Raw genomic sequence first — 14,827 nt, 5'->3', positions numbered from 1 at the left:
AGTCACAATATTCATATTAATGATCCACTTGCATTATGGTATTAATGTAAGAGTCAAATGTCTGGAGGTGGTTTTGTTTATAAGTATAGTTGGAAATGAGGGGGAAAAAAGAATGGAAGGACAGACATCCTAAGTGAATGATGGTATCTCTAGGACATAAATCTCAATTTTTTCTTAGTTTTTCTAAATTTATTAAATAAAATAAGTTAAATCTTAAAAAAATTTGGAAAAAGAAAAATTAGGGTTGATGCTTCTTTCTTTTTTAAAAATACATTTTTATTTATTTCAGAGAGGAAGGGAGAGGGAGAGAGAGATAGAAACATCAATGATGAGAGAGAATCATTGATTGGTTGCCTCCTGCACGCCCCCTACTAGGGATCGAGCCTGCAACCCAGGCATGTGCCCTTGACTGGAATCGAACCCAGGACCCTTCATTCAGCAGGCTGATGCTCTATCCACTGAGCCAAACCAGCTAGGGCTGATGCTTATTTCTTATTTTGTATTTGTTTATCCTAGCAGGGTTGCCCAGTTTTTAATATATTTTTTATGTCTTCCAAGCAGGCTTTCCTTCTTGACCATGCTACTGAAACATTTTTTTTTATTTCTTAGCAGTATGCAAAGTTCATGAGTTTCTATTACTAGAACCTAAAGATAAATACAGAACTGTAGGTGACTTTAGGGTTTCTTTTTCTTAATTTGGTAAATTAGGCTTATACATGGATTCTTGCATGTATTTTGCTGCAAGCTGATACTTAGGGTTTTTCTGTTTGCAAATATGGAGAAGAGTTAAGGGAGACAAATGTGTTGAGATGCATGGGAGGCTTTCGAAGATATGGTAGAGTTGATAGGCTGATTCATATTTTAGAGATATTAATAAATTGAAAGCCATTCATCAACATTGCTCAGGCCCTACCGCCTAGATCTTTGTTTAGATTAAAATCTCAACATAATTAAAGAATTTCTACCTTGACCCATTGGCCATTAAAAGTTATATTCAAATCATTAAAACTATAACCAGGAACATCTTTGCCGTTGGTGTCCAAAGAAATGCCTCTAAACTCTTTCTTAGGTAGATTTCTGAATTTTCAAAAATGGGTCTTCTTCCTAGCCCCTCCCCCTTTTTCTTTTCACAATTGAGAAACTTTCTTCACTTTAGCTTTATGAGACTGTCAAGGGAAAAGAATCCTATCCAACCTATCATGAAACATTAAAGAAGACAGGATAAAATTGAATGCCTTGGGAGTTTTGTGCAGTACAAAAAAGCAAGGAATAATTTGGTTTATTTGTTTTTTCCCATCTAATATTTTTAGGTACAAGCCTATGCAGAAAGTGGATGGGGTTGCAGATGGTTTCACAGGAAGTGGTCAACAGACAGGCACATCTGTTGAGCAAACTGTAATTGCCCAAAGTCAACATCATCAACAGTTTTTAGGTATGTTAAGGTGTAATGCATATTAGTTGCTTTTAGGATTTTGAAGACAAGAGAACAATAGTAGTGTTTTCTTCAAGTGAGATTTCTATTATAGACGTTAACCAAATAGAAAGACTTTTTTGTGTGCTGAAACTACGCACATTGTATGACATTTCCAGTTCATTTCTATTTTCTCATGTTCACTAAAGCTTATTTTTAAAACTCTTGAGCTATGTAGGACTTCTAAATGTATATAAATTAAAGGCTATTTGCTGTGAAATTGTTTTTCAGAATTTGTATTAATTGGGCTTTTTTTTAATAAAAATTGTGTTGTGTGTTTTTTATATTTCAGTAGCAACTTAAGTTCCAAAAAGAATTATTTTCTATGTATAAAGTTAAATGTGCATACAGCCTCAGATTAGAATAAAAGTTATAAGCTTTTAAAAAGTAATTTATTCTTTTAACTAGATCACAACACTTCATTTTTTTTAAATCATAGATGATATACATGTTTCTCTTTATTTAAAGAGTTAGGAAGTGGAACTTGATCATTTTGCATCTTCTTGTAATAGCCAAAGGTGCAAAAATGGCACTTTAATTTAATTGAAAACTCTTCTAGTGATGAACATGCATAATTTCTGTACAGCAGATAAACAAGATGAGTAGAAGCTGTCAGAGAGTGTGTGTGTGTATGTGTCTGTATGTGTTTATGTGTCTATGTGCACTTTCTGAGAAAGACAAGTTGGAGAAGTTGAAAATATCATGGCATCATTTCCCAAACTAAAATTCTTAGGTATATTCTTATGGGCCTTTGAGCTCTCAAGAAGAATTTTTTTTTATTTCATCTTTTTATTTCAACTATTATCTTTAAAAAAAAATAAAAGCATATTCTGGATCACCTAGAAGACAAGAAGGAATACTGTTCTGTAATTTTAGTTTCCACGTTTGTATTTGAATTTATGATAAGGCAGACTCCAAAGTGTATTGCATTAATAAGAGCTATGAGAAAAGAACAGAGACTTACTATGTAAATTACGCCTTCATCCCCAGGGAAGGCTAAATGCTGTCCCAGTGCTCAGTGTGGAGGAACATTTCACAGCCCATTTGAATATAGAAAAGTAATGGGAGGTCCAGCCACCAGGAAGTACCTGTTGGTATAAGCGTGTCAAACTCAAAAGTTCCTGTGCCACAGCAGTCAGTACCTCAATCATGTTCCATACAGGACAACAGCATCATCCATCACATCAAGTTCATGTTGTTGAGTTTAATGTTATTCTTGTAGTTTTCTTTGTCTTTATTTTGTAGGTTTGTGGTTTATAATTATATAGGAAGTTTGAGCATAATGAGTTTAAAGCTAGATTTTTTACATGCTTAAGTAACATAATAGTAAAAATAACCAAAATTGATTCTGGCAACTTGATATATATATATATATATATATATATATATATATATATATATATATATATATTTATATATATATATATATATTTATATATATATATATATATGCCTTATATTAAAAGACACTATGATGTGATATAGTAATAGTGAAAATTTAGTTTCTCCAAAATTTTTATGTTCCCTCTATTCTTCTGAGTTAACGATGTTGCCAAGTTTTGCTTGCAAGTAGTAATATAAAAAATCCTTGCTCTTTGGGCCTCTGATCTTTTTATTTATTTATTTTTCCTTTTTAGTTTTCTTAAACTTTCCTTCATTAATCTGTAATTGGCACCATCCACAAAGCTTTATTCTGTTGTGTTGTCCTGGTAACAGATGCATCTCGAGCACTCCCAGAGTTTGGAGAAGTTGAAATCTCTTCTCTGCCAGATGGTACTACCTTTGAGGATATCAAGTCACTGCAGAGTCTTTATCGAGAGCACTGTGAGGTAAATCTTTTCAGACATAGTACAACCCCCTGCTGAGTTGTGCTAGCCAACTTACCAAAGCACAATAACCAGACTTACTCCTAAGAGACATGTAAGTTAGTTCGTATGTCTTTGAGCACCTATAAGTTAATTTATATTCTTATCTCAGAGTAGAAAGGTGAGGACTATAGGAAAGGGATAATGAATTTTACTGTCCATTTTCTTAGCCTATTCTAATGAATCCTTTGATGCATTCTACTTCGAGGTTTTTATCCTAGAAAACATGTTTACATATGGATGAAGAGATAAGTGCACAAGGGAACTAATTTACTGCATTATTGTTTTCAATGCAAAAGGTTGGTTATAACTTCAATATCTAGTAGGGAACTAAATAAATAAAATATGGTATAATCTATAAAGTGAAATATTATGCAGCCATTAAAAAGAATAGGCAAGTCTAAATGCACTAATATAGAATAAACGTATAATTTATTTTCAAAGGAAAAAAGCAAGATGCAAAGCAGTGTGTATAGCATACTATCATTTGAATAAAAAACAGCATGTATATACATCTCTCCAGAAGAATAAACTTGAAAATGTTAATGGTGGTTGATTTGTAAAGGAAATTGGGTGACTAGGTGGCAGGAGAAAGAGCCCTAATTTTTCAATGCACCTTTTTTACCTTTTGAATTTTACACCATTTTCTATCAAAAATATTTTCTGTAAATAAAGCACTTCCAGGGATCATGGAGGCTCCAGTTTTGTTTTTGTGGTAAAGTTCCTCTTGGTATTTTGCATCCCTACTCCTATCCCTTTCTGAATATCCCACCTCAGAAGTGGCTACATGGTCTCCAGGAGGGGAACTCTCTCCGAGGCATGACATGTACCTGCGGCTCACTTAGTACTGAGGGAATGATGGATTACAAGGAGAGTTCTCATAAGTGCCTTTCCTTTTGAAAGAGGAGTCTGTTTAGTATTTAGGTAGCTTTCTTCCAGGGCTATCTATGATCTACTTATAAGTAAAAGATAATCCTTTAGATTTCACAGGCTGTCCTCCTGACTGCTGACAATGCAGTATAGTGAGGAGTCGCAGTTCATAGCATTCACAGATTTTTCATTCTCCAGAAATAAGAACTGCTTGAATAAATCTGAGTGCTTGTCAAGGGTGCTAGATTATTAACAACCAAGGGCAAGCTCTCTCTTTATTAAAAAACCATGTACCACATTGTTTTCAGCATATCCTGCCAATCTGTTCCCAACATTTCTTGCAATGATGAAAGACAATATATGTTTCTCTTTGACTACTGCTTTTCCTAGTATTAGGGAATTTTTGGATGATACTTGTATATCTAGGGAAAATTTCTTTTTACATGTATATCATATATATGAAGATTCTCTAACCATTTTCTTATTTCTGTGTACTCTCTGAACCTTGCTTTAAGCAAACCAGTCTACACAAATATAATTTGTATTTCTTTAAGTTTCTCATACTTATTCAAAGTATAAGTTGGAGCAATATTATTTACATTACTAAAGAATATATAGTAAGATTATTCTAAGTGAAAACCTCCCCCAATAAAATGAAAATATTCTTTGGGTTACAAAATTTTCATCAACATTTCTATTTGTAGGATTACTCTATATGAAGAGAGATAGACATGTATGATGATTAATATGTGTGCAGTCTATAGAATGAGCCCAATTTATTTCAGAGTTACCAGAATTCTTGCCATCACCCATGGAGCATAGGAGCAAATATGAAAAAGAAGAATTCTATTTTTTTCTGTGAAAATTCCAAACTTTTGAAGTACAGATACATGAGTCATTTGCTCCAAGCCAATATAATATGGACTATTTTAAAATATACTTGATATGTATTTTAATATGAACATATTTGAAAATGGGTGATTGGACAAAGGATACGTGTTTTATTCATTTGTAAAACCGCCTCAAGAGGCTACTGCGAAGAATGTCCTTTTTGAAGGCATTTGAGATTGACTTAAGAGTCACTAAATTTAAGATGCACTGAATTACTTGCTTTATTTTATATCATGTTTACTACAGTTTGTGTTTTAAAGAAAGCTTAACATACCTATTTTGCCTATCATTTAGAATTCTCATGATTTGTTTATCAAAGATATTGTGTAAGTATCACAAGTTTTAGGTAAGGAACAAGTATAATTTTCTACACAGGGTGCTACACTATTTTTTTTCTTTTAATATACACATAGTGTTCTTACAGCAATCTCATGGATATAAATATGTAAGGTATTATGTGAGATATTAATAGCTGCTTCATTAATAGACCTCTCTTGCAATGTGCCTAAGCTACAGTTGAGAAAGCAGCTATAATTTTACCTGCCTCTTGAGAAGGTTTTAGTTTTTGCCTGGGAGGAGGGACATCTATACGCCCTTTATTTGCAGGGCTTGCACTTGCATTTTTATTATTGCTGATATAAAAGGGTGAAGAAGAGTACGTTAACCTTTTGAATTTTACACCATTTTCTAATTTGCCCCCTTCCCTCCATTTTCATTACTAACTACTTGGAGCTTTTCCTACTAGTTCCCAGAATATGCCCCAAGCAGATTTTGCTTAATATTTGAATTGTTTTCAGAGTTTTTTGTGTAGATCATCATTTATTCTCTGTATCATACATAAGGTCAGTCTACACAGGTAGCATAGCCTTTAGAATTATAACGTTATATTTTTTCTTTTTGCCTAAAATCCTTAGATTGACTCCCAGTTTTCCTCTGTTGTCACTTAGCTTATGCGCATTTTGTAGATCTTGACTGGGCAGCTGTCCTCATTCTCAATGCTGAGGACATTAAACACACTATATTGACAACTTCTGTCTTTTATGCTCAAAATAATCACAGAATCATGTGTTCTTTGCACAAGTTATTCTTTTATTTTTGACTGCTTTTATCTGAAGGTGAATTTATAAACTAATTGCAAGGGCAGGGCAAAACTAAATATGATCATCAGAAGTTAATGGAAGTGGCAAATTTTACCATCCTCAAAATAAAATTAATCTCCTAGAGCTGGATAATGGCTCTAGGAGGTAAAATTAAGAAGGTAATGCCCCCGACGCCATATATAGAAAGGGATGTTCTTAAAGCTGCTCTCCAAGGGCATGCGCAGAAAAGGATTGAATGGGAGGCATTGTGTGACCAAAGAGAGGTGCTGGCTGTACTCTCCTTCTGCCCTGCAGGCGATCATCTGAAGGCCTTCCTGACTTGACTGTAGTTTGTGACCCAGCCTCTGCGTAGCTGGGAACACTTTGGGACCCATGGTCAGTAGCCTTCGACAGAGCTGCTTTAGCCCTAACTCTGTCTGCCACACGCCAGCACCCCCACACCCTTCACTTCTGGCCTCTTTGATGGCCAGGGGACACAGTCAGCTCAGTGAGGACTGACGTGAATTGAATCTATGTTTTATGCCCTTCCCTCTGAGAATATGAAGAATGGCAGCAACCCTGGAGGCAGAGGGAAGCCGTGGGTAGAAAAAAATGAAAGAAAAGTAAGAGAAGAAAATGGAGAAGAGGGACGCAAGCATGGGGGAGGAAAGAGGTGAAAGTAAGAGTGAGATATGAGGCCATTACGGGAGGGATACCAGTCATCCTGCCTAATCTCTTAAGAGTTTTTTTTCCCCCTTTTTCCCCCCTAGCTAATCTCTTTTGTTTCCCTACTTCCATTGGCCCAATTTAGTCCAGTTTTACCATGTTAAGTTATGAACCCAAAGGTATTTTTACCATTTAAGTCCCTTTACATTATGTTCTCCTCTCACCTCCACATAAGAAATATTGTGAGGTATACCAATAACCATTTTGTTTCTTAGGCAATATTGGACGTTGTTGTGAATCTTCAGTTTAGCCTGATAGAAAAATTGTGGCAAACATTCTGGCGCTATTCTCCCTCTACTCCAACTGACGGCACTACCATTACTGAATCAAGGTCAGAATCAATAAACTTTCCAGTTCATTTTCATGGCTAAGTAGATGTCACAGTTAATAAATTAGAGATATGTATACCAGTTGTGAACCCTACCTGATAACATTAAATGAATAGATTGAAATAAGCCACAAACTGCTCTCTGGAGGTTTCAGCGTGTGTACAATAGCTCCCATTTTATTGCATTGGGGGACTGTGGTAGAGCTATTTCATCCTCATGGATTTAGTATCATATATGCCTTTCATACCGTCAGAAAGTATTAACGTGCATAGGCAGCTCTGGGGGAATGTTATATATATCCAGCTGTATGGCACCAATGCAATGGTGGTATAGTTCTAACCTCAGTAATATTTGATAAACTAAAACTATTTTTAAAGTCCATTTTCTTTTTTATCCTCATTTGCCATCTATTCATTTGCTACATTTATTCACCCCAGCAATCTGAGTGAAATAGAAAGTCGACTTCCGAAAGCAAAGCTGATAACTCTGTGCAAACATGAGTCTATCCTGAAATGGATGTGTAACTGTGACCATGGGATGTACCAGGCTTTGGTGGAGATTCTCATCCCCGACGTCCTTAGACCTATTCCTAGTAAGTTAAATGCAGACAAGTACGGATGCTTTTGTTCTCATACATGCCACCCAGGAAGTTTTGGGAAGTGACATTGCAATCTAGAGGGATTCTAATTGCATTTAGATTTGCCACATAGAAAACATGCAACACAGAATATTGCTTGAAAGCAGCCTAGAGCAGAACTGTAGCAAAAGAGGAACAATGATCTGGTTTTCAATCTTTAGTAGTTTTCTTTTTGAAAGAAAAGCTAACCTATGGATGTGACAGCCCAATGACTAATTGCAAGAACACGCCCAGGCCAGTCAAGCACGTACAAATTATTCTATCCAAGGACACAGTTTCCTCCCTAAAGCCAAAATTTTTGAAACCTGTAATTGCTAGGCCAGCTTCTTTCATGGTTGCTTTTGATTTGAAATGAATTTATCTTGGTTTCTACTGAAGTTGAATTCTTTTATAAAAGCATTTACTTTGTCACCTACATCATGTTCTGAACTACAAATGCAGTTTCCATTTAACAGCAGTGATTAACTGGCATTTTGAGAGAAAAATCTATGTTACTACGCAAGCATTTTAGTCCCACCATGAAGCAAACAGGAATTACATAGATAAGCTGGATTAAGTGATGCTTGCTTTTTACACTACCTTGCAGCAAACAAAGCTATTTTCTGCAAGTGTCAATATAAATGCCACTATGGATACTTGTGTTAGCGGCAGTTGGAATGATTTTACACTTACATCTTCATGAGCACATACTAGTGACCTTAACTTTTAAAGACTAGGGACAGAAGTTCCACTCTAAAGTGACATTAGTAAGGTAAAAGCAGTCTTTCAGCTTGTGAAATCGGCAACCGTGTACTTGAAGTACACCATTCACAGGTGATTTGTATTAAGTTTTTCCAGACAATATTTAGGGATTGAATAGAACAAAAGGTGAAGAATGAACATTTGTATACTTATACTTGCTTTTTTTCTAAATATGATAGATAACAGTGGAGGATATGAGTTACTTCATATGTTCCTCACCACCTGAAAATACATGCGTAGACACACATTTACATACAGTATCAATGAACATACATACATTTGTATAGAAATTTATTTTTTAAAAATCCAACTGCCATTGTCTCACATTTTTATCAACTGCTAATGTTTTCTACTCTATCTGCACTATGTTCCTGACTAAGCATTGATTAAAAATAATGTCATGGAAAATTTCAGTGTGTAAATTCTCTACTGATTTATGTTTCAGAATCTGATTTTCCTTGTTTTCATCTCGCTCCCTGTGCTCTGAGTTATAATCTCTCAAGATGTTTAAGAGAAGTAGCATAGGTAGTCCATTAGACATCTTCCCACCCACATATAATTTCTCTCATGAGATATAAGAAGAGATGTCAGTGAGCACTTTCTTTTTTGAGGCAAATCAACAACATCAATATTCATGAAATAACTCTAAAATCTTAAATTTCCATGTTAGCCTCACAAGACTTTAACTTATAAATTCCAGTTTCCTAACTTAAGTCATGCATCAGTTTTAGTTAACTGTAAGCCCCACCATTTAAATACAGAATACATTTGACCTTTGTTTTTAAATTGTGATTTAAAAACCACTTTATTCTGTCAAGTACTTTGTCTCTACATTCAGCAGACAACTCAACTTCAGGAATTTTACATAAGTATAGTTTCATAGTTTCTCTGAAATTACAAGATACATTAATGCGCCAAGTAAATTTGGAAATTTAATTCCCTTTCTATAACAAGACTTGAAAAAAAGCTTAAAATAGAGTTTAGATGGCTATCTTCTGATTGTATGCATCTTAATATTAATCATGAGTGGGTTGAAACAAGTTGCTTTGCAATAGATTTTAAATTTCAAACATCCATTCATGAGAACAGTTGTCAAAGTTAATGTGCACAATTTGATCTGACAGAAACCATAGAGAGAGAAAACGTAACTTTATTTTAAAAAATTGTTATTTTGTTGCTACTAGTACTTCACTCTACCATTTACTGTCCAGATGGGATTCCTTTTTTTAGCCAAAAAATAGTCTGCATCTCATACTAATTTAAAGTCAGCTTGAAGCTACTATATTCTAAAATACATTTATCTGAAAATGAAGAAAAAGTTAAGTGCAAAGAATTGTATAAGAACTCAACTGGTAATACTTAAATGTACAATTTTTAGGTCTATTTAAAGATGGCCCAAAATGTCATTTAGTATAAAAAAAGTAAAAACTAAAAATCATCTGATATACAAATATATCTTTTATAATCTCCCTCGCATCAGATTTGTCTAGGTAAAACTCATTAATGTTTTAAAGTAACTTTTCCTGGGTCTTGGTTTTTTTAGATTAAATAGTTGTTACATACTAATTTTAGAAAAATGCCAAATACAGATAGCCAAATTGAATCTTGCAAGAACTTTTACTGAGTTTCAAAAAGCGTCGTTAATTTTCACTCTTTTTCATGTCCATTCATGCCTGTCCTTCATGATTCTAGTACATAATGCAGCAGGAAAATACTTTTCTGTCTTTTTTTTTTTTTTGGCTAAAGTGGGAAGCTTTGGAAATTTCAAAAGATTAGTTCTCAAATTTCCAACTCAGTGTTTCCAATAGATGATTCTCATGGTCTGCACTTCTCAAGTGTTTTTGCTAATAAAAAATTAGCCATTTCAGTCTCTCTTTTGTCATTTGACCAGTTAAATAAGTCATTGTCTAAAAATAGTTGTTTTTATTATTGGATTAGTAATATTTATATCATTTGCAAGTAACTTAAGTAATTGTCTAACTGCGCTTTAACAAAAGTAATAGAGAAGCATGTCAGATTCATTTGAGCACAAAGAGAAAAACCAAGAAACTTAATCTCATCATTAATATTAATATTTTGGGGAGCCTTGGACAAACATGTAACTTCTCTGTTTCTTACAGTAGACTACCGGTTGTAATACCTACCCATACGATAGGGAACCCACAAAGACTTAACTGTGAATGCCTCAAATATTTAGTAAGTGTCTAAAGCTGCTCCCTCCACTTTGGCACAGATGAAGGGAAATGCTATTGACTGAATTACTTGTTGAACAAGAGAAGAATTCTGTCTTCTCTTATGCAGCAATCTCAGTAAACAGATCCCTTCTTGTAAAATAGTCAGTCACCCCTGATAATTGAAGATGCTTCCAATCGCTTTATGGCCACCATGAAAAGCCACTCTCATGGAACCTACCCCTATTTCAGGTTTTAACAGATGTGTGAAAAGTATGGACTGGACTAATTTAGGAATATCTTAAGAATATTGGTCTTTGTGACAGTAATTTTATCACACTGATCTTTTATCTCTACCTGCCAAGTGAAATGGAGAATAGTTATCCAAAATTTCAAGTTAGGCCATGTGAATTTTTACCTTATTTTTCAGCAAGAGTGAGAGAAAACTACTCTAGCTGGCATGTTCTAATGTAAATAGAGGCTTAGAAAAAGAGAGGAAGCTTTGCATGATCCTCTTTTTAACTAAAAAAAAAAAGGAAAATAGGTTAAGAACTTGAAAAATCAAGATGAAGAACTTGTAAAGAAAATAGCTTTGAGCACAGAGCTGTAAATAAAAAGTGTTTGTCTAAGATAGAAAATTCACAACTGGTATATGTTGTTATAAGTAAAAATGTTTGAATGTTTTCATTTCCCAACTAAGTAGCATATTAGTATCTGTGAACAAAATCGCTTTGCAAGGAAAAACAAAGCCCCCAAAATATAATTCTCAAACTCTTTCAAGGTTAGGAATAATGTTAAATAAAGGCTCATCAGTGAAGACAATATAAGTTCTGTGCTATTTCATGTGTTGTGTATGCATGTTTTCCCTTAATCTAGCTTACAGATTAATGTTCTTTTGTATCTTTTTCATTTTGCCTTTATTCTTTAACATTTAGGTGCCTTGACCCAAGCCATTCGAAATTTTGCAAAAAGCCTTGAAGGTTGGCTTTCCAATGCCATGAACAATATTCCACAGAGAATGATACAAACCAAGGTATACTTTTATATCTTTGCATATTCTTTTGTGTTTAGGAAATTATTCTGGACTATGAGTTTTATATGTGCCCTATGAAATAGCACTATGTAAAATGTTGATAATATAACATATACAATTTTAAAATTGATTTTATATTTGTATTTTATAACAATGTGATAAAGAACTTGCACAAGATATGTTTGATAATAATCCTTTCAAAAGACTAGAGAAGCATTTTAAATGTGTATTTATAAGCCCTTTTTAAAGTGTATATTTGAGATTGCTTAATTTCAAATATTAAATTAAGAATAGCCTAGAATGTTCAAATGGTTCCCATTTAAAGGATTTTTAGACTCTTTAAGTCCCCATCTATGCTCATTGTGTTGTGAAAAGTTCATGTAAATTGATATTCTTTTACATTTTTTAGGATGTTTTTGGTGTATTTTTTAAATGCTGGAGAGTGCTTTTGTAAATCAAGTAATCACTTCTTAAAGTGAACAATTATCTCATTATTTATCTAGAAATATGAATTCTAGTCTCCACTTTGTCCCTTACTAACTGTGTCACTTTAGGTTCATCTGTGAACATGCCCCCATGACAGGATTGAACTAATTTTGTCTAAACTTTGATACCAAAAATTACACTTCTGGATTTTTGTCAATGACTATATCCACTATCATACCCCAAGAACATACATTATCTTTGAATTTGGGGCTATACTTGATAGATTGCAGCTCTTGCAGCTGACAGATTCATTTAGGAATACAAGTAGCTCCCAGTTCTTCCTATTTTACTAAAGTTTCACAATAATACATTCTAATTCTAAACATATAGAAAAAAACATTTCATTGATATTTCACCTTAGATTTTTACCTTAGAATATGCTGTCAATACAGTAGGGGTAGCCACATTTGGTTATTGAATTTTAAATTTAAATTTAGTTTCTCAGTCACACTAACTACATTTCAAGTGCTCCATAGCATCATGTGGATAGTGGGTACCGTATTTGGCATCATGTATGTAGCATTTTCGTCATTGTAGAAAGTGCTCCATGGCAATGCTGTTCTAGAGTACCACATCGAGGTGGGAAAACAAAGAGGGTGCTACTTGATTATGCTGGCCAGAGGAATGTTTTCCAACTTGCAAAGTCAATCCTGTTCATAACAGTATGTCAAACAGCTGAAAGCAACTCCCTACCCAGTGTCATCAAAGGATGTGGTAGAAATCTAGCTGCAGTATTGGTCATTTCATTGATCTCCAGATTTGATTTGATTTACCTCAGTGGAGGGTACCTTCTGCTATTTCTCTCTCACTAATGTGTAGCATTTTTTTAGCTGAATACTCAATTAATGAAGACAGTCTACCCTGACAAAGGGAACAGAATAGTGAGATTATAACTGGCCATTGTTATCAAAACACCTGGGCTCATACATATCCAATCACTGGAATATAGTTTCTTTGTAACCTTGAACAAACTACTTAACCTGTTTAACTCATAATATGTGTTTAGTAGGATGGTTATGAGAATTGAACAAGGTAATATACTAGAGGCACTTAACACAGTGCCTGACATATAGTATGTACTTGACTAATATAAACTACAGAAATGGGGGGGAAATTGTAAGATCTCTTTTTTTTTTTTTTGAGGACATGTGAACTTCCCCAAAGATCCACATAGTCCTATAAATCTCATTATCAAAATAGAGCATCCTTTGACCTGTGAACACCTTCTATCATTCACCCAGTTGTTTCTTCTATACCCATAGTGATTTAATGCCATGCCATACTTTCCTATAAATATGTGTAAATGCTCATTAGATCTACTGTGCATGTTAGAAGTTTCTATAAGAGTATGAGATTTAGATATTTATCTAGACTTTTTTTTACATTATCTTTAATCTCTTTCATTGTAACCTGGTTCATTCAGGTTTGCAGCAGGAGACAAATGGTCTATCTCAGTGGTCGGCAAACCACGGCTCGCGAGCCACATGCGGCTCTTTGGCCCCTTGAGTGTGGCTCTTCCACAAAATACCACGTGCGGGCGCGCATGTACAGTGCGATTGAAACTCGGTGGCCCATGCACAGAAGTCGGTTTTCGGAAAGGAGATAGACGAAACAAGTATACAAGACGAGTGTGGATGGGAGAGTTGGAAGGGGTCGACCTCAGCGAACGTACCTCAATCAGATTGAGGACGCTTTTAGCAAAGGCCAGCTTAGGAGTACCCTAATTAAGTTAATAACAATGTACCTACCTATATAGTTTAAGTTTAAAAAAATTTGGCTCTCAAAAGAAATTTCAATCGTACTGTTGATATTTGGCTCTGTTGACTAATGAGTTTGCCGACCACTGGTCTATCTGAAGGGGAAAATAATTGAAGAGGGTTTAAGAAGGGTTTACTTCCAAAGGTGTGAACAGAGTTAAGAAAAGGAATGGTAAAGTACCTCAGGAGTAGCAATAGTGAGAAGTCCTGCCCTAACCGGTTTGGCTCAGTGGATAGAGCATCGGCCTGCAGACTCAAGGGTCCCGGGTTAGATTCCGGTCAAGGGCATGTACCTTGGTTGCGGGCACATCCCCAGTGGGGAGTGTGCAAGAGGCAGGTGATCGATGTTTCTCTCTCATCGATGTTTCTAACTCTCTATCGCTCTCCCTTCCTCTCTGTAAAAAATCAATAAAATATATATTTTTAAAAATAGTGAGAAGTCCTGAACATGCCTACATCTAGAAGGGAAAGAGGTGAAAGTCATGGCATTAAGATACTCTTCTTGCTACAGAACTGTGGTCATAGAAACGGAAAACAGTCTCTGCCAAAACAGGGAGAGAACAGAAATTGCGGGGGAATAAATATTTATTGACTCTATTCCCATCTTTCAGTCTTTTGCCAGTGCCCATCATTGGAAGCCAAATGGAAGCCATGGTGTAAGGGAGGTGGTTACTAAAGTACATTCAGGACAATCTTCCTGAGCACAGAGCAGCATCAATAAGGATGGGAAATAGATTTTGAAGGGCAAATGGAGATTTCCTGACTAGCCCT

General features: G+C 34.9%; 1 protein-coding gene across 1 annotated transcript in view; it reads left to right on the top strand.

Moving 5' to 3' along the window:
* RFX3 (regulatory factor X3) overlaps nt 1-14,827 on the top strand; it is a 234,089-nt gene that overhangs the window by 188,608 nt on the left and 30,654 nt on the right. Inside the window, exons 11-15 of the mRNA XM_023758439.1 lie at nt 1,311-1,432; nt 3,188-3,300; nt 7,118-7,233; nt 7,669-7,823; nt 11,716-11,813. Coding sequence (XP_023614207.1) covers nt 1,311-1,432; nt 3,188-3,300; nt 7,118-7,233; nt 7,669-7,823; nt 11,716-11,813 — 604 coding nt within the window. The remainder of the gene's footprint in view (nt 1-1,310; nt 1,433-3,187; nt 3,301-7,117; nt 7,234-7,668; nt 7,824-11,715; nt 11,814-14,827) is intronic.

Source organism: Myotis lucifugus, unplaced genomic scaffold (assembly GCF_000147115.1).
Source record: "Myotis lucifugus unplaced genomic scaffold, Myoluc2.0 scaffold_130, whole genome shotgun sequence".
In the NCBI taxonomy this organism is placed as follows: Eukaryota; Metazoa; Chordata; class Mammalia; order Chiroptera; family Vespertilionidae; genus Myotis; species Myotis lucifugus.
Note: the sequence above shows the minus strand (reverse complement) of the source record. Positions and strands in the feature narration are given on the sequence as shown.